Source organism: Esox lucius, chromosome 19, assembly GCF_011004845.1.
Source record: "Esox lucius isolate fEsoLuc1 chromosome 19, fEsoLuc1.pri, whole genome shotgun sequence".
Lineage (NCBI taxonomy): Eukaryota > Metazoa > Chordata > Actinopteri > Esociformes > Esocidae > Esox > Esox lucius.
Genome location: NC_047587.1, coordinates 8,329,196 through 8,348,836, shown reverse-complemented (window position 1 = coordinate 8,348,836; position 19,641 = coordinate 8,329,196). Strand labels below are relative to the sequence as shown.

General features: G+C 41.2%; 2 protein-coding genes across 5 annotated transcripts in view; both read right to left on the bottom strand.

The window, feature by feature from the left end:
* Positions 1 to 1,308, bottom strand: part of tead1a (TEA domain family member 1a) — a 34,153-nt gene extending 32,845 nt beyond the window's left edge. Inside the window, exon 1 of one of the 2 annotated variants that reach the window (XM_013138822.4) lies at positions 428 to 1,308. The gene's annotated coding sequence lies outside the window, so the exon portion shown is untranslated. The remainder of the gene's footprint in view (positions 1 to 427) is intronic. The other variant, XM_010883550.5, reaches the window with a different exon arrangement.
* A 5,210-nt stretch (positions 1,309 to 6,518) lies between these two features.
* On the bottom strand, positions 6,519 to 18,695 carry parvaa (parvin, alpha a). Of its 3 annotated transcripts, XM_010883547.4 has the most exons (12): positions 18,280 to 18,688; positions 12,262 to 12,351; positions 11,992 to 12,165; positions 11,638 to 11,778; positions 10,775 to 10,890; positions 10,294 to 10,352; positions 9,555 to 9,574; positions 9,386 to 9,447; positions 9,234 to 9,302; positions 9,035 to 9,136; positions 7,970 to 8,042; positions 6,519 to 7,342 (listed from the first exon to the last, which is right to left on the bottom strand). In XM_010883547.4, exons 1-12 carry the CDS (start codon positions 18,422 to 18,424, stop codon positions 7,266 to 7,268), a joined length of 1,128 nt encoding a protein of 375 aa, XP_010881849.1. In that variant the 5' UTR covers positions 18,425 to 18,688; the 3' UTR covers positions 6,519 to 7,265. The 3 variants fall into 3 exon arrangements, with proteins under 3 accessions (XP_010881849.1, XP_010881850.1, XP_010881851.1); XM_010883548.4 differs by lacking the exon at positions 9,234 to 9,302 and having other exon boundaries at positions 18,280 to 18,691; XM_010883549.4 differs by lacking the exons at positions 6,519 to 7,342; positions 7,970 to 8,042 and adding an exon at positions 8,049 to 8,263 and having other exon boundaries at positions 18,280 to 18,695.
* Positions 18,696 to 19,641: the final 946 nt, after the last annotated feature.

Below are 19,641 nucleotides of genomic sequence, written 5' to 3'. Positions count from 1 at the left end.
GGAAAACACAAACATTTTGATCAATCAAGTGGGTCCGAGTAACTCACACCCATGTTGAACTAACAATACATGTGTTCTATAGTAATTACGGATACATTGTTGCGCCGTGGCAATATCCAACGGAGTCTTAAGAAAAATGTAAAAAATGTCAAGGATGTTCATGCAATGTCGGACGATGTCTACGGACAAAGTGAAAGCGACAGATCCCCGACGTAGGCTAGTCCAGCCAGCCAATATGGCACGCTTGTATAGTTTCTACATTCTTTTTCAGTAGTGACCGCTAATTCTATAAGATAAAAATATATATATAGAAGCGTAATGGGCAACCTTGAAAATGTATTTAGCGATAAAATTAGACTACTTTGATTTCCCAGTAGCATAGAAACGTATCACAATACCTTATCATACAAAATAGTTGCAAACTTACCTTAAGCACCACTATAATGGTAAATTGTGATATTTTTCGCTGTATCACGATTTAGTTGAAGGGCCGTAAGGTTATTTTCAGAATTGCCTAGGATTTTTTTTTTTTTACAAACCAGCCAGCTGAGTGCGTAAAATTCGCCGCATATCTACAGGGATGTGAAGTATGCGTGGAATGAGAGCAGGAATTAAATGAACGCAAAGATTGAGTTTGCGGGGCGGGGCATGAGTGGCGTCATGCTAAACTCTCAAGCCACTGAGCCAGACCGGTGGGTGGGACTGTAGACCTACATTCAACAAAAGAACACTAGTGGGCCGAAACTCAATTCAAATAACGTTTTTTTTTTGTTTTTACTGTTTAAATCAAACAAAATTAAAAAAAGACTGATAGTATCTCACTGTGCTTAAAGGCACGGTTTGTAAGATGTGTACTGTATCGCGACATGCATGACCAGAAGACATCTGCAGGGAATGTGTTAAGTTAATCAAACATTTATCTACAAAATAGTTCAAAGTGCCTGAGATTCCCGTTTGAAACTTTCTCACAAGTCACTCTACCAGTTTGCATTGACTTTGGAGTCAACAAAAAATTGCTTTAGACACTTTCAGTACTATTTGCCCCCTCCCTAAACCTGTTAAATTTACACATGGACTAGCTAATACTATTTTGGTCTGGTTCAAGGCATGTGATTAATTGAAATTCATTTTTTTAATGGTTAGAGGCAGGATTCTACACAGTGCCCCTTTTAAAGGTACAAAATAAATAAAAAGAAAAACTACAGGCTCCTTCCTCAGGCCAGCCAACTCAGGCCAAGATTTTGAATGCCGCATCGTAGATGGTTGATGATGGTGGCAGATTCTATCTTGATCCGTTGCTCTTAAAGCACCTGGACCTCTCTTGCCTTCTGTGCCATCCACTTGACTGTGGCTGCAAAACATCAACATTTATCAAACCCTTGTCACTGTTTTCTTGTGTGTGTCAAGTCTAACCTTCCCTCTTGTGTGGAACCGAAACCTGTGTGGATCCAAATTGTTTTAAAAACTGCAAAAGGTGTAAAATCACAAATGAACCGGGTGTGCTTCACCACAACCTGTTTCTTTAAAGGAGATAAATTGTCAAAAGAGACGACGGAAATGTTTTCAGTGAAACGTTTATGCCTCCTTAGACGTATCACATGTAGGAATGGGTGAACACTGATGCTGGCAGTTATATTTTGAACTAATCTCAGCTCTGGTTTCAGCCCGGGGCCTCTTCAGCCATGTCTTCTGATGGGTAATGTTTTGACACAAAGCCAAGAGGTATTCTTGGGTCACGACCTGACTGAGTAGTCAAAACTAGTCACCAAGAGGGCATCCTGACCCCTCTTAGTGGCAGAGTCTCTTCATCTACGGCAGGGGACAGATAAGATTGTCTTCCCCATTTCTCAAATCACTCACTGCGATACACCCGCGCACACATTCATGCTCACACATACGCACGCACGCACGCACGCACGCACGCACGCACGCACACACACACACACACACACACACACACACACACACACACACACACACACACACACACACACACACACACACACACACACACACACACACACACACACACACGCACGCACACCCACACACACAAAGGATATGAGGTTCGTGCATGACGTGCTATTTTCACAGTGAACAGAAATTATCAAAAAGTGTTCAAGCAGAGGGCTCCATGCTTCTCCATCATGAATGTCACTGTTAATGACAGATAATGTCTCTGCTAACATGACCTGTCCCAACCTGAGGTCAGTGGTTATGTTAGCCTGTTATACATCCTGTAACCTCTCCTCATCCATCGCCCACGGCAGCTAAATTAACTGGACATGGCTATTAAATAGAAACTAACTTCTGGACTGTGGGAGCTGATCCTGTCCCTTCTCCAAACCATCACTGGCAGATGCACCACTTGTAGCTGAAAAACAAACCAACCATATCCCTGTCAATCTCTTTACGTATTAATGGTAGAGTCCATCCTCACCTCCTTCATAGGTTTTAATCTGCCATGCATTGTACGGCCCCGCAGAAAGAGTAACCAGGTGTTGGCAGCCGTCGGTTCAGCTCCTCCATGACTCCATGGTGGATGGAGGACCGCCACCAAAAAATTGCTCCACTTTCATACATCCCATAGAGACTAATGTGGCTGTTCCCACCACATCAAGCCACCTCCAGGCTCTAGACCAAACAGCTGCTGAACTCAGATCTGTCCTTCTTCCTGCATCTACAGGTACTCTATTGATATTGAGAATGTGTACACCCACTGCTCATATCTCCTTGATACGTGTTCCACACTCATTTGTGTGTAATTGTAAATCAACTTTGTGTAGATTCTGTGCATTCTGTCGCTATATATTGTCTACAATTAGCACTATTTTACCAAGTAACATTGTGAGAATGTCCAGTGGGTGTTCTCGGCATTGGCCCTTGGCAGTCCCTTGGCGTTAGTATCATAAAGTGACTGCTTGATTAGATCATCATTTGCCATGAGAAGAAGAGCTGGTAAATCAGATCTCAGCATGGGAGCAGTTGCCATCTAGTGGTCACAGGAAAGGACTGTTGATGGGAGCCAATAGAATGACAGAAAGGGTTGTGGCGATGCTTGAACGTCCAAATGCTTTCAGGTCATTGGCAATTGAGCCTCTGGGACAGTAAATTTAATTTGAGCCCTACAGTGATTAAGAATAATGCAATTTGTAATTTCTTCCTAGCAACATTAATTAACTTGCATTCATAAAATAAAATGTGCATTAATGACTACTCCGTCGTTACACCAGAAGGTAATCTGAGGAGGCATATGACAGATGTCAGTCTGACTAGGTTAATACTTTAAAAAAAATAAGAAAATAAATTATGGCCTAAGCAGTACTGTGATAATTGTGTAAAATCTATCATATGACCCAATCTTTCTATAACTAAAATGGAGTCTGAATTCAATCTCTGCATTCATATATTACAAATGATTTTCTGAGTGATGGCTAGGCCATTCACAGAAGGTTATGTACATTCATTAGATGACTGTGGCTGATCTCAGGGATTGTGTTACCAAATAACAGGTAATTAAACTAAGATAAGAGTCAGCAATCTTCTTCATGCGGAATGCCTTTTTACTAACATTTATACTCATCTGCGTGCCAGTTATAATTTTCACATGCGCATGTCTTACCGCCAGCCTGATTAAACCAAACAGGTGCTATCCATTTATTGACCCAGAGCTCCGCCCTAATAGATCCCGGCCTGTGACAGAAGGTAGACTCATGACACCCTAATAGATCCCGGCCTGTGACAGAAGGTAGGCTCATGACACCCTAATAGATCCCGGCCTGTGACAGAAGGTAGACTCATGACACCCTAATAGATCTAAGCCTTTGACGGAAGGTAGGCTCATGACACCCTAATAGATCCCGGCCTGTGACAGAAGGTAGACTCATGACACCCTAATAGATCTAAGCCTTTGACGGAAGGTAGACTCATGACACCCTAATAGATCCCGGCCTGTGACAGAAGGTAGACTCATGACACCCTAATAGATCTAAGCCTTTGACGGTAGGTAGGCCCATGACACCCTAATAGATCCAAGCCTTTGACGGTAGGTAGGCCCATGACACCCTAATAGATCCAAGCCTTTGACGGTAGGTAGGCCCATGACACCCTAACAGATCCAAGCCTTTGACGGTAGGTAGGCCCATGACACCCTAATCCAACAAAACTGTCATGGGCTTACTTGATTAGAACTTAATTTGCCAATAAAGCTTGTCTCATGCCTAATAAAACCTAAGGGAGGCTGAATCAGGCTCAGGCTATTAAAATCAATTAATTGATCACATTTATTTATAAAGCCCTTTGTACATCAGCAGTTGTCACAAAGTGCTTTTACAAAACACCCAGCCTGAAACCCCAAGGAGCAAGCAACAAAGTGTTGATGCACAGTAGCTAGGAAAAACTCCCTAAAATGGGCAGAAGCCTAGGAAGAAACCCAGAGAGGAACCAGGTTCTGAGGGGTGTCCAGTCCTCTTCTGGCTGTGCTGGGGGAACATTAAAAGGCATATGTAGATTTTTTTAATTTTGCACTCAACATTGTTATTTTAACCATAGCTTTCGTGTACTTTATTTCAAGGCACTATGTGATTAGACTTGACAATAATGGGTTTAATGCACTGGTTATTTTGATGCAGGCTAATTGGCAAGGCAGCCTGAAATGTAGTCACTATTTTAGTGGTTTTAATAGCCTATCCCTACTAGAATGTTGTTTTGCTGGTTTTGTTGGTTTTGATAGATTACGTTATTCTATTGATCAGTTAAATTTATCGATAACTTGCAACTGATGAATGTGGAATGGCATTCACATCTATGCTCTTCTAAGAGCCACACCAAGTAAGTGCATTTCTGTTATTGTTGGTTTGTGATTTTGGAGTAGTCTTCTCCATCAAGCTTTCAAACTCGTTAGGAAAGCCTCCTTGATATATTCCCCATCAGCAAATGGTTTTCCATGTTTAGCAATGAACTGCGCAACTTCACTTTTTTCCCCCTGCATATTCCGGAACACATTGCATTGAAAATATAAGCTGACATTTCTGCGGATGACATTTTGTCGCTGAACTCAATAAAGTAATGAAAGAATGCCTGCCAGCTGCTGTCAATTTGAAACCTTGTAAGCAGAGTTTAGTTTTGAATATAGTAGGGAAGGAAGAGGCATGTTGATCTCAATTAAGATTGAAATCCACTAATTCACAACCAAAATCAATGCAATTTCAATCACGTCCTCCTCTTTTTTCAACGGTTTACTTAATGCTAGTCATGACTGAAAGTTTTACTTAACGTTACACATAAATATACGTCACAGATATGCTTTAGCAACAATCCTCCCTCTGATTCGTACTCCACAGGGCTTCTCGTGATGTTGCAGCCTCAGCTTTTGATCTTACACATGGTTTCTAAGTATCCTATGAAGATTTGAACACTACAAAGAGAGGGCAGCCAGGTCAATTGAACCAATGGCGAAATGGGCCTAACAGAGCAAACAATGTGTCTATTTAGCCATTATTGTGTTTAGCCTACTTGTTTTTAGCATTGTCAAGAAATGAATTAGGAATCTTCGCAAGAAAATAAAGGAAGCCAGTGGTATCACGCTATCTTCACATCTATGCCAATAGTCCCTTTTGCCTTGTGACTTCTACATTCCTCTCCCATCTCCATGCCTGCTTACATTTGACATTTTAGTGGGACACAACAACATAACTTCTTTGCTTCAGGACAGAACAACATTATTGTTGAGGACTCGGTCCAGCAATCTTTCCGCTACTCGTCAAAGACTTTAACTGCTGGGTTATCTGCCTGTTTGCTGCTCATGGTGAGGTACGTACGGGAAAGGCTTGGCAGATGCACAAGCCCCTAGCTCTACTGTGAGGACAGGTAATGAACAGATAAATGGAGGGAGGGACGGGGAGTGGGACAGCACGGTAATTGCCCTCTAATGGGGGGAACACAATTGCTCTGGAGTCAGGACACCATACAAGAGCAGTCAATTACTTGTGTTATTTTCTGTTCTTTTTTTTTTTACTGCAATGTACTGAAAGCTCTAACTCCCCTAAATCAAGTGATAATATTTCAGTAGTAAATGTCAGAGACCGAGCGTACAGTCATACTAAGTCTGCTGATGTCTACCTTCAAACCAAGAGAACAATAAAGCAGAGCTTCACCCTCGCATATCCAAATACCAAATAGCTCAGAGTAGCAGGCTCCTAATATATTGGTACAACAGGTTATGTTAACCTTAAAATACAGAAATAACCTTGTTTTGAACCTGGCTTTCCTGCTGCTACCCTTTCGCTAACCATCTGCTCCCACATCTTTTATAGTTAATGGTATTGTAAAGGTCACTCAGCCTGATTGTAGAAATATATGACAGGCAATTTTCCAAGAGGTTGAAACTGGCCACAAACTCTTCTGATGAAACCTCAGGTTCTCGAAAACATTGAATCCTGTTCTGAAAAGGGAGAGGAGAGTTTGAAACATGTAGTAACACATTGCGGTGACTAAATAAGATTTAAGTCAACACAATATCTAAAAGGTCAAATGTTTTATTTAAAGATTTCACAATCTGTAATTAACTATTTTCATGTACCAACAGTAAATTTAAATACAGTGTTTATGGTTTGTAGTGTCTCACTTTAAAACAGTGTTTGCACAAAACCCAAGTCTCAACATTTACACCTTTAAGACATTAGTTTCAAGTTTAGTGTTTTAACAATTCTATTTTGGATATAAAACATTTCTTATATGAATCATGTAAAACAGTGGTGATATTAAAATACCATATTTAATCACAGTCAGGACTAGGTGGTGTCTTCCTAGTAAAGGCATTCAGTATATTTAACACATATTTAGACACGTACCAATGATAAGAAATAAACAATAAAAGCGAATAGAAAGTGAACAGAAATTACAGGTATATAAAATTAGGTAATTGAACATTTGTTGACTAAATAAATAAAACAAGTGGAAGAAACATCACCCCTCAACCTTTTGTGATTACATTTTAAGAAAGAAAATTAGAATTATACATCCTTTATTTTTACCACAAACATATATGTTTTTACAGATTAATGTTAGCATTTTTACTTACTCTAATAAGCCTTTTAACAATGGCAAAAAGTATTATTACTGTTCTTTCGTTACAGACAAATTCCATGTTTTGAACTAATGCACAGTGCTCTAGGCAAAATGCTTTCCCTTGAATCACACAATTGTGGAAAAATGCTTTTATGTATATGGTGCCCTGTAAAACGAGCCCCCACAACACCTTCTGTTCAGTCCACGTTTTTGTACCTGGTGAATAGGTTATACAGCACCCTCAGTGTTGACTTGAGATCACAGTTCACGATATCTGGGAAATAAGAAAATCTCAATAAACCCAGCCATCTTTATAACAACAGAGTTTGTAGAAATGTTTGGACGGCGTCAACACAAGCAAAGATATTTCTAATAAAATTCCATCAGGACGTGCGGTATAAAGGAAATCTTTTGACCATGAGAAAAGCATTCTGATTCAGTCACAACAATAACACTGCCAATTAAAAAGGACACTGAACATGAATGTGTTTTCTTCTCAAAATGCATTCACAGACACACAGCATAATACGGAGGACAAACTTCCAAAGGCGTTTGGTAAACACACATAGAAGCCAGAGAGTTAAGCCAAAGGGGCTTGGTCTGACGCCTGTGCTGCTGCATTTGACATTCACTATGTATTGGGAGTTGAAGAGCACAAAACCGATTCACTGGGAGAATAAAATGTTGGTTTCATGGGAGAATACTGCTGAGGGGCTTACTGCCAGACAATTCCCACAGACACAGTTATTAAGATCAAAATAAAGACACATTATACTAGCAGGAATCAGAATATACTGAACTATTAACATTTTACACTAAATGCACTTCGCTGAAAATGTCAACCATTTTTTTTTTTTGGTATATAGCCACCATATTGGCATAATGAAAAGAGAACACTGACCTTCAGGTCTGGGTTTGGGTCTCTCCAGACCTCCATCTTCCATCAGCTCAAAGGAGAAGGACACATTGTGCACCTGCATGATATGACAATGACTGCAAAAATCACACAGAGGGCGTCGCACAGACAGGCCTACAGGGTGGGGAAACGCATCCCTGAACCAAAACACAACTATTTCATCAACATGAGCCCTTACTGTTCCCCAGCCACATGTTCCAAGCCGTGAAAACATCAGCTCAATAAACCCATAAGCCCTTTTCCAGCTGGACAAACAGCCGCGCCGCACCAGCTGAAACACTGGAGGGGAGGGGAGAGCGTTCTGTCAGAACATGGCTGTTATCGTGGTTTAGGTCGAGTTGTTTTTTTGTAAACAGGCAGTTTGCCGACAAGGGTCAGTGGTGCCGACAAGGGTCAGTATCGTCTAGAAGGTAAAGGAGGTTTGGGAGATAGGAAGGAGGTTTTTAGTGGCCAAAGCCCGGACAGCGAGTGCCAGAGGGCAATAGGAAAAGAGGACTGAGTGGGCGGGAGAGGTAGAGCTAGCAAGAAAAGGAGACAGCTGGTGGCGAACAAACATGAGACCAATGAACAGAGGATTCCTCCAGGCGAGTACCAGGCGCTCCTATATAGCAGCTGTACCTGAAAGGACCCCATGCCTCACCCCCCCCCCCCCCTGCATTAGTGCTAATCTCCTGGCCACTTATTGATTTCCTGTGCAGGAGCAGATTACAGATGCTGCCTGCCGGGTGGGTGCCCACGCTGCCTGGCACAGCTCAACCTGCTGGAGAGGACCCAGGCTCACTAAAGGGCGTCCCTTTAGAAAGCCTGCTAAGAATAGCCCTCAATAGGCTTTTGGTTGCACGTTGTTTTGTCTGACACTACGGAATAATCTGCTAATAAATACTAATGTCAGTAAAGGGTAATAACTCTGAAGGATTCTCCTCTTGATTGCAACAGCTAGGGCCATAAGGTCATATGTAGCCGGGAAAACGTGTGAAACGGACGTGAAAGAAGCACAACGCACAAAGAAAACACATGAACGGGCACAACGGAAAGTAAACGAGAACATACCTTTTGATCAAAGTTCTCAGGGGTCAGGAAGAAATGATAGAGTGGAACAAAGTAGCCCTCCAGCAGTCCCATCAACAGAACCAGATACACACCATCAGCAAACTACAGATGGAAAAAAAAAACAACCCACCGGGCAATGATTCATAAGAGTAGACATTATGGGAAGATTGTAATTTGATCATTCTAGTTAATTCTCCACCTGTGTGTCCAGTTCTGCCACCTCCAGATTCAGCTTGTTCAAGTGTTTGTTCACAAAGGTGATGAGTGTCTGTGGAAAGAGCGGCGGTCACTGTGGCGTGTGCCACCGTAGCAACAGCACGACAAAACACTGCGCAGAGAAACGCGCGTTACCTTCTTCACCACGCTGAGCTTGTCCGGCGCGTGGTCAAACAGCGTGTCGAAGGCGTCTCGTTCTTCAGGGGGGGCAGAAAAAAACGGAACAGCGTTTTACACAGAGGAACTGGGTTGGAAACGCTTCACAGTGGTCAAGTGCGGAGAGTGGTGCTACTAAAACACGTACCGTGTCTCCCGGATAAAGCCCTGAGGAGGAGCGGGAGGGGAAGAAACGTTAAGGACACCTTTGTCGGCAAGGCGATATACATTTCTGTCATGCTACTTCTATTCTACAACTCCTTAAAAAGCATCTCTCGTTATAGAGGAATGCCGGTGGCGCACCTAAGAGGTTGACCTTATTAAACATATACACAAAATACAATGGACGTGTCCCTGGTGGAATTGTCAGTGGAGCCAGGCAACATCCCAGCAGCCACTGCACAAAGGAGGGCGAGCAGAGATGGCCCCGAACACACAAGCACGCGCGGCCGCTCCTCCTCGTCACGGTGTAATCTCAGATGGCAGTGACGGCCTGGGCAGCGGTCCTGGTCCTATGATAATAGCCCCATGACCGTGACCGTCATGTGAGCAGTCCTCTCGCCCACTTATCTCCCCAGCTGCTGTGGGCCTGCTGGAACGCTCCAGACTCAGCTGTGGCGGTGACACACTGGCAGTCCCCGTCCACACAATGGTCTTTGGTGCTCATGCTGAACACCGACCAATAGGGCGCAGTTATTTCATATAGGCTAGCGGAGGGATGGCGTTTGAGAGCATTAAAGTAAGTCGTTTAGAAGAAAAGGCCGTATTGTGTTTTGGGTGAAGACAGTGTTGTCCAGTGATGTGCTGTTAAGGTGATGTCTACCCTGATTTCTGCCAAAACAAAGCTCCTGGTCAGAGCCGAGCGTCGGGGATGTGAGGGGACTTACTCCGTGTTGCCGGTGATCTCCTCCTGGATTTGGCGAGACTGCAGAATTCCCTCCCTTTTCTGAGAGAAAACAAAGACAAAACGGTAGATGAAAAATAATAACCTGACAAGCATTAACTGGGCCATTCCATCTGAACAGTATCACCGTTTCATTACCATCAAATAAGAATTAATTATTATTATTATTATTATTAATATTATTATTATTATTACTGTAGTGTTACAATTCATTGTTAAACCGGCATTGATAAGAGTGTATAGCAAAGTTATAAGAACATTTATATGACTTAAGGCTCAATTCAATCAAACCTGTACTGCAGTATTAAAGCTGTTTTTCTAATTACCTCACAGACAGTTCTGGAGTACTGTATTAAAACCCACTACTACCAGGATGACACCCCACACAGGTCTAAATTTCAGAATTTAAATAAACCCAAGTCTCAGGCTACCCCCGACGTAGCCCAGACCAGAGTATACAGTACCTGAACAACTACTACTTGGACGGACACGTGATCAGGAAGTCTGATTGGTGCTCTGAAGTGTTGAGAGAGAGCCACCAACAGGTGAAGAATAGCAACAATACTCTTAGCATGAACCGCTGGGAAAGAGGCAGACACAACATTTGATTTGTTTAAGTTATGAATGGTTAAAAGGACAATCAATGAAGAAAACAAGGCTTTAATTCCTTCCAGTGGTAAATTAAAGGAGAAACATCTAAAAGCCCTCTGATCCGTTTGATCCTCTAAGTGGATCAGAACAGAGAAGTGTGTGTTTACCATAAGTGTTTTCCAGCTTAAAAGAACAGGTTGAAAGCCTAAACCATCGATTTAGTTAGCCCTGTTTCGACCAAATTCTGCAGTAAATTCGATCAAACACTCAATCATATCATACAAGTTTCTCATTTTTAAGGTAGTAATTTCATGTATTCACACTGCTTTCAAAACCAACCTCTTACGTTAATGAAAATGTATATTACTGGTCTACTTAAAATGATTGATCCCTTTATCTCACATTTTCTCAGACAAACATGCAAGCTTAGGCTAAGACAATTTCTAAGTGCTATTATAAAAGCATGTTTGGGAGATCCATGTCCCATAGAGACATGAGGACAAAACGTAAGTCCTAAACAGCCCTTCCTGTTTATTAGAGAAAGAGCTGAATCGCATGCACAGACCTGTGAAACTAGTATGGACTTTAACTACCTGAACATCACCCAAACATTCAATAACTTTGGGATGGGATTCTTTAGACACCAAACAGAGGAAAACAGCCTGAAACATGGTCACCAAACCTCTTCAACAACATTTTGCAATGGTCTGCCCTTATAGTTTCCAGCTTCACTTACAGTCAACGTTCCATCTGATACCCCTGGTGGAGACCTTGATGGAATCGTTGATCCTCTCCAGAACGGTCTGCAGCTTCTGTTTCTGGGCAATCTCCGACTGGGTCACCTCAGCCACATTCAGCTTCTCACCCTCCAACTTCTCTGAGACACAAACACACATAGCAACGACAGGATTCGTCAATCCGTTCTTCTTTAGCATGACTACAGGCATTTCACGCGTTGCATAGCATCCATTCCTGTCAGTGAGACAAAAACCCTGAAATAATTGTTAAGATCGAGAAGGTAATTGGTAGTAGTAGAGTGGAAATGGCAGTCATCTTAGTTTGATGAAGGAAGTAACCACTAGTTGCTCACCAAAGAGTTTCTGCAGAACCTGTCCGTCGTAGAGGTCCTCAGCAAGGTCCTTCACAATGATCCTCTCTCCCACCAGAACATCATTGATCCAGTCGATCAGCACCTTCTGAAGCTCCTGTAGTTTGGGGTCATTCTTGGAGTTTGGGTCAACCATGGTGCGGACCTCATTCTCCTCTGTAAGAACAGAAACAAAGGTTGGATACGGCCAGGGTCAAGGGGCAGGACATCTCCTGTAGGAATAGCTGGTGTACAGTACTGTGCTGAACCGACCCAGCATGGTGTCCTCTGGGTCCAGATCATATGTGGTGGGACTTAGGGGTAGGTTGATGGCGTTTATCCCCTCTTCCTGGAGCTCAGACACTGAAGCGAGAGAAAGATGGAGGAGTGAAGAAAAGGATGGTTCTTTGGTGAGAGGAATGTAATTGTAATTATTTATCAGTTAGGCATTTAGATACAAATGTCAAAGTTGGTTCACTGTATTTATGACGCTCTGTCCTTTCAGACTCTATACTGTTTTATTTGTTCTACTGTTTTATTTGTATGTTCTACCAAGGATAAAGTGGTGTCAATTGGAGCTTGAACGGCTTGCTTTGAAATATGCTGTATTTTGATTTCAATATACAATTTTACATTAATTGACTAATATTCAAAAACCAACATGAATATGCAAAATATTAAACATACTGAAATATTACCAATGCTTAATGTGCACAAATTTTTTACCATTTAACACTTACACGGGAAATGCTTTATAAGTACAATGACTATTCAACTACTTGGATAGGGACTAAAATGTATACCAGTTATTCTGAAGTGCTTCCTAACCCATGATAGCACTATAACAATGTTCCCAAACCACGAACATGGAAGCTACTACTGTCAAAACCATCTGGTGCAAATAGCCTACATTAACACAGGGAAAGAATTGGGCCTTGCTTTCTTCATTGTGGTCCAAGGTGTTCTGTTACTATGGTAAAAAAAAAAAAGGTGGCATGTTACCATACTAAAACGAAACTTTCTGACCGTCAGAGCTGGCACCATTGAACCCCAAACAGGCAGTGACAGAGACTAGCAAGCACCAACAACACTTGGGCTTATCTCTGGATGTGTGGGATAGTATGGATCACCAAAAAACACAACCACCTTCAATATAATTTCCACTGCCATCTCTAACACCACTCTAGACATCTCCATGTACATGATTCCTGTGCCTAAATGAATGGTGTGTTTACTTCCAGGCTGCCTTATTGACCTTTAACCTGGGGCGGTGTCAGCGGGTAATGGACTAACATGTAGAGCCATGTGACTTTCTTTCATTTGCAGTGGGTTAACTTCCTGGTTCGCTGTCTATCCTCGAGGATTATGGAATTTCCCTATAGGCTACTGGACATTGGCAATCTCAAAACAATTTAATCAAAAGTCCAAGGAAAGACATTCTTATGTCGTACATACAGCCTTAATGCATTAAGAGCTTATATTTACTGGCCCTCCTCTTAGGCTACATTTCACACAAGAGGAGAGCTCTAAATGGGAAAATTCTTATTTATTTTTAGCAAGCAAGCAAGTTTATTTATATAGCACAATTCGTACATCGAAGCAATTCAATGTGCTTTACAAAGAAAAAGCACAAATATTAAAATACAATAACATAAAAACAAATACGAAAATAAAAACATCAAAACAACAACATAATAATAAAAAAAGAATAATAAAATATAAAAAGAAAAACAGAATAAAAACATAGGAAGCTATAAGGCTAAACAGTGTGGATAAGTTTAAGAGCTCAGTCACAGGCACGTGAAAAGATTAAGTGTTTTTAACCTGGATTTAAAAACGTATACGCTTGGGGCACATCTAAGATCTTCTGGTAGTTTATTCCAGTTGTGTACAGCATAACTGCTAAAAGCAGCTTCTCCATGTTTAGTTTGGACTCTGGGCTCTACTAGCTGACCTGTATTTATGGATCTAAGAGCCCTGCTCGATTTATATTCTTCAAACATATCAGAAATATATTCGGGTCCTAAATCATTCAGAGATTTATAAACTAAAAGCACCACTTTAAAATCTATTCTGTAACTGACTTATTATTAGTCAATAATAACAAGAACCACTGATTATTTCTTCATCCATATTGTACCCCACTGCACCACTTCGGTTGTCTATGTAACTGTTCCCATCAACATTAATTTAGATTGTATTAACTGGTATTGTTGTCAGTTAGTACAATCAAAATGAACCTGTTAACAACCAATATCTTACAAAAGAATGTCCTGGTTTCTTGTCAACCTTTCCCCGCCCCAGCATGCATTTCACCGTTCTGCTGTGTGTCAGTGACACCTGTAGTGGTGTGAACATCCGGCACCAGATTTCTCAGCCCTCCTCCCCAGAGCGGATGCCATCCTCCTTATCAACACCAACATCAGCCTTGCTTCGGACCACCTGTCTAGCGCCATATAGAGAATACCATGTCTTAACAGCACGACATATGCCTTCGCTCAGGAATAATTGGACGGCTGAAAATTGCATGCATTAGCATTAGTCTACAGAGAACAGAAGAGGTATTATCACTGTCCTCTCTTTACATCCACTCAAGACAAAATGTCTTCTGGGCCTGCTGGGATTCACACAGAACATTGTGAGCCTGCAAGGTGCTAAACGGCTAAACCTAGCACAAACCCGCTATGGAGACATAAGGTCTCCCTGTCTCATCTCCTTCAGATGACCTGTTGAAGAAACTGGATGGGTCAAAGCAAATAACTAGTGGGTCCATCATGTCGCTTTTGCCTAGTGAAAACTAACAGGTTGTCTTATATGGTGTGTAGCTAGGTGATTACCAACAGGTTGTCTTAGATGGTATGTAGCTAGGTGATTACTAACAGGTTGTCTTATATGGTGTGTAGCTAGGTGATTACTAACAGGTTGTCTTAGATGGTGTGTAGCTAGGTGATTACTAACAGGTTGTCTTAGATGGTGTGTAGCTAGGTGATTACTAACAGGTTGTCTTAGATGGTGTGTAGCTAGGCCAAAACTAACAGGTTGTCTTAGATGGTATGTAGCTAGGTGATTACTAAAGGTTGTCTTAGATGGTGTGTAGCTAGGTGATTACTAACAGGTTGTCTTAGATGGTGTGTAGCTGGGTGATTACTAACAGGTTGTCTTAGATGGTGTGTAGCTAGGTGATTACTAACAGGTTGTCTTAGATGGTGTGTAGCTAGGTGATTACTAAAGGTTGTCTTAGATGGTGTGTAGCTAGGTCAAAACAAACAGGTTGTCTTAGATGGTATGTAGCTAGGTGATTACTAAAGGTTGTCTTAGATGGTGTGTAGCTAGGTCAAAACAAACAGGTTGTCTTAGATGGTATGTAGCTAGGTGATTACTAACAGGTTGTCTTAGATGGTGTGTAGCTAGGTGATTACTAACAGGTTGTCTTAGATGGTGTGTAGCTGGGTGAATGCTTGGTTGTATTAACCTGGCGGGCAGAATGCTCCATCTACATCTCTCTGAGATTGCCTCATCTTCCCTTCCCAGCAGGGAAAATCACTGACTCATCCTCTCTTCTTCTCCAGCCTGGTCTGTTCAACGTACACTGTCTCTCCCTCTGCCTCTCTACATGCTTTCTCTCTCAGCGCGGTCCAATCAACAAGCTTGTCCAAGGCTGTTCCCTCTCTCTTCGTCCCCATCAGAGTGCTTCAAATTAAATATACTACCGCCACAAGGGACCTCAGACGTTTTCCATCAAATCACCAAGAACGCTGTGGACATCCTGGTCACTGCAAGCCTCTTGATGTATGTGTGTGCGTGCACGCGTGAGACAGGATGGGGCTCAGCTGTGCTGTGTTGGCCACTCTGTCCTGTGCTCCCTGATTGACACAATCCAATCACAGCACAAGTGCACTCTGGGAACAGGACTAACCAAGAGGAAGCATTACCACTTAAATGTGCAACATAGGCTTTAATTTATTTGACAATGAACTTAAGGAGTGGGGGTTGGGTTTGGAATCCTTTAACAGTGACACACAGGATGGGCACTAGCTATGCAGCTGCTCCAGCAGTTCTGTTAGAGCTTGCCTCATTCCTGAGTAATTGTATCTGAAGTGTTAGCATGCCCTACATGGTGTTCATAGCCTGCAGCTACGGGCGTAAATGAAACGATACACTGTAGCGCCTGCGCCCCCAGCCTCACCTGCAGTCCAACTTAGGTCAGTAATATGCCGCACATCCAATTATTTCAGTGTAGATAGGCCTTCTGGTAGCTTAAATAGAACTATTTTGGCCCCCTTTTGATATTGTCAATGTATTTTACACTGGGGAAGGCACGCCGTTATTGAAGACATTTGGTTTTACTACACTTTAACATTTATAGTCTGAAAACAGTTAAAATTATAACATTTTGCATGATATTGATCATCCCACATTTATGACTATTTCGATACATTCATTTAAAATGTGAGAAAATTAAGCAATGAAACATCTTCAGAAATCAGCATTTGGACAGGTGTTGGGCACAGTTTTAGCACAAATCTGCACCCATCTACACACAATCTCCATTCGATTCTCGGGCCGACACTATTCTCTGTGTATACTGTATTAAATGCTGTGCTTGATATAGGTAAGGTATCAAGCTTAATGCCGATGACCTTAGGCCTATATGGTATACAACTCTTCCCTCACTGAATACTGTGCTGTCCACTCTACAATATAGCCGAAATTACATTAAATGCCTTATCTGACCTTCATCTACTCCGTAATACCAAAAACAGAATGTATGCTCTTCAGTCAAAGCCTACTTCAATCTGCCCGACCGACCCAAATATCCTTGTTCTGAATCGGTCTGAATCGGGGGAACAAATATCTTGCTATATGGCTTAACTACTCTCACTCATTACTCATATCATCCAACACCAGTCTAAAGTCAAATTCAGAATGTAAATCTTGTTCCGCAGTAAGACAACCTCAGTAAACACAAACATCCCGTCGATCCGTGTCTACGACAACGCAGTCCATGGGCTTGTCTAAAAAAAAAAAAAAAACTAAAATGTGATTCACCACACCACTGTCCACTAAGTCTCCAGCACCCCCTTTATAACACTCATCACTGTGTCCTTTAAACTTTGGGGATCTGGTCCTCACTACATACACAACATCAGGCTCACTGATACAGACATATTTAAGTCCCGTTTAGGTAAATTCCCCTACTACCTTAGCTAACTCCTTAACATCTGCTATTCCAAAAGTGACCTGCAAGATACATGTATATCACTCTGGTCTCTTAAAACTGTGAAAGACTGGAAAAACTGTGAAAGACTGGAACGCCACCGCCAAAGACTGGAACAAATTCCAAAACACCTTTTTAGCATCACACCAGACTCCTTATCAATGCACCTGTGCAATTCGTCAAACATGTACATCCCTTACTGTGTTAGTGTACATGTTTATAGTAAATACCGCTGTAGGTAGTGTTAATGTGTTTTAATTTTGTACATTTTGGGGATTCTGTGTGTTGCCTTGTCCCCCTGTAATCTAATGCCTTAGACCAGCATGTCATGTGTTTTCTGACTGACAAACCTTGTTAAATAACTGTCACATAAAATAAATTCAACTCTGTGAACATTATAAGTGTGTGTGTGTGTGTGTGTGTGTGTGTATAGATCTGGCACATCTGGCTAATTTAGTTTTACATGACTATGATGATATGACAGTCCATGCTACAATCATATTTAATACAGGTGTGGTCATGGGAAATGTATCTAAGAACTGTGGTCAGAGTAGAAAATTGATTATCAGAGGTTAATGACGGAATTCTTTGAAAGCCATGTATCCACAAATCAAATTTTTTTATCTGTGTATGCATTTTACATTCATGTTAGTACAATATGGGCTGTATTTTAAGACCAGTTGTAGGTGGTGCATTCAAGTTTTTTTTATATAGAAGTGAAATGAATTACCTTTAGGACACCAAATGTTTTAAATGAACAAGGGTTTCCATTTTAAAGCAATACGTAAACAGTTAATTTTGATGTGTAGAGGTCAGAGTGCAACGTTATGTTGACCTGAACTTAAAAAAAAAAAAAGAGACTTTCTAACTGCTGGCACAGAATATAATGCACTGATCAGATTGTTTCGTGTCGTGATTTTATTGCACAATACATTTTTGTTTCACTTAAGTGGCTCTACCGAATTCAAATGGGTTAAACTAGCTATAATGTAGAAAAAATATTGTATACTATTATAGGCCTTATCTGATCTGCTAGCAAGTGACGTTTACAAATGTTTAGATCTAAAAGTTACCTTCTTTTGCCTTCTTTCTTCTTACTAAAGTTCCACCAAGTTTTCCCAGGAAGGAGTCATCTTTTTTTCTAAAAGAGGGTGATTTCGGACTTGGAGACGTAGGCGACTTAGGAGAGGACGGCGATTTTTGCGGCGAAGAAGCCATGATCCAACCAAGCCAAATTTACAATCAAAAAGTACTGTGATTTAGAAAGTTTTTCCCAATCACGGTCGGATGAAATCAATGGTTTCTCCCAGGAGCGGAAACAGAATTCCAGACATTCGTCCAGCCTCCTCTAATCCCTTCCTTGTTTCCATGGGTGCATTCATCGGCAAGCAACGTTTTAGGACGTTCAAATAGAAATAATTAATGTAGAACCAAAACACGCTTCTCTGACTTGTGGTATAAGGAAACACTTTACGCACTATTCATGATATTTTTGTTTCAAAAGTTCAAGAGGGATTGCAAACTGAACGTGACCCGGAACTCGGTCGTGTACATAAATATATGTACACGAATTAATGTTAACAGTTACTGTAGTGCTACGTAACCAGTGCTACGCAATTTTGAAAATATGGATAACAATCGACTGATATAGCCGACACGTAATAATACCCATAAAACCTAGCGTCAAAATGTGATATTTGTTAATTTCGCGTTTCATTTATCCCATAATGTATTTTAAAATATATTCACCTTCAGCTAGGCGTTTTGATAACCATGTACATTTCGTCAGAACACATTGTCAACATATGTTTCTTTTAGGTCTACGAAAAATATGTTTGCTTGTATTTACACAACATTGATAAAAGTCACCTTTGCCCTGTATTTACACAGTTATCAAAATGCCGAGGTGAAAGCGAGGTAAACCTACACGAAACACAGACCTTACTTCAACTGCATCTAAAAATGACCTATGGATTAAATGAATGGTTTTATGTAGATTATGATTCATACTACTTTCAGTTACACAGAACAGAATTAACTAACTACCTCTATAAAAATATAGTTCACTGATTTCAAGTTTATTTGAATAAGTATGCACTACACCCAAAACCCATAAATGCAGTGAGAAAACTATTTGCCTCGTCTGATAATTTTATTATTGCACATTGCATTCACATTTTCGTCACTTGGCACCTGCGTTTTCCAGAGCAACAGCAAATAGGGATTTTCTAAAGAACAGCATTACATATTTCTCACCTAGCTGGATTTGGGATTCAATCCAAAAACCTTTCAGTTACTAATCTGATGCTCTAACCCAGGGCTGCCCAACCCTGTTTGTGGCGATGTACTATCCTGTAGGTTTTCTCTTCAACCCCATTTGTGACTAAACCGATTTAAGCTTTTCATCCAGCTAATTATTAGAATCAGGTGTGCTA

What these genes read in the sequence shown, in the direction of transcription:
- parvaa (XM_010883547.4), bottom strand. Translation starts at nt 18,424, where the DNA reads ATGGCTTCTTCGCCGCAAAAATCGCCGTCCTCTCCTAAGTCGCCTACG. An exon ending in GAGATCACCGGCAACACGGA is followed by an intron (nt 9,575 to 10,293) that starts GTAAGTCCCCTC and finishes GCTCCTCCTCAG; the next exon opens with GGCTTTATCCGGGAGACACG. An exon ending in GGCTTTATCCGGGAGACACG is followed by an intron (nt 9,448 to 9,554) that starts GTACGTGTTTTA and finishes CCCCCCCTGAAG; the next exon opens with AACGAGACGCCTTCGACACG.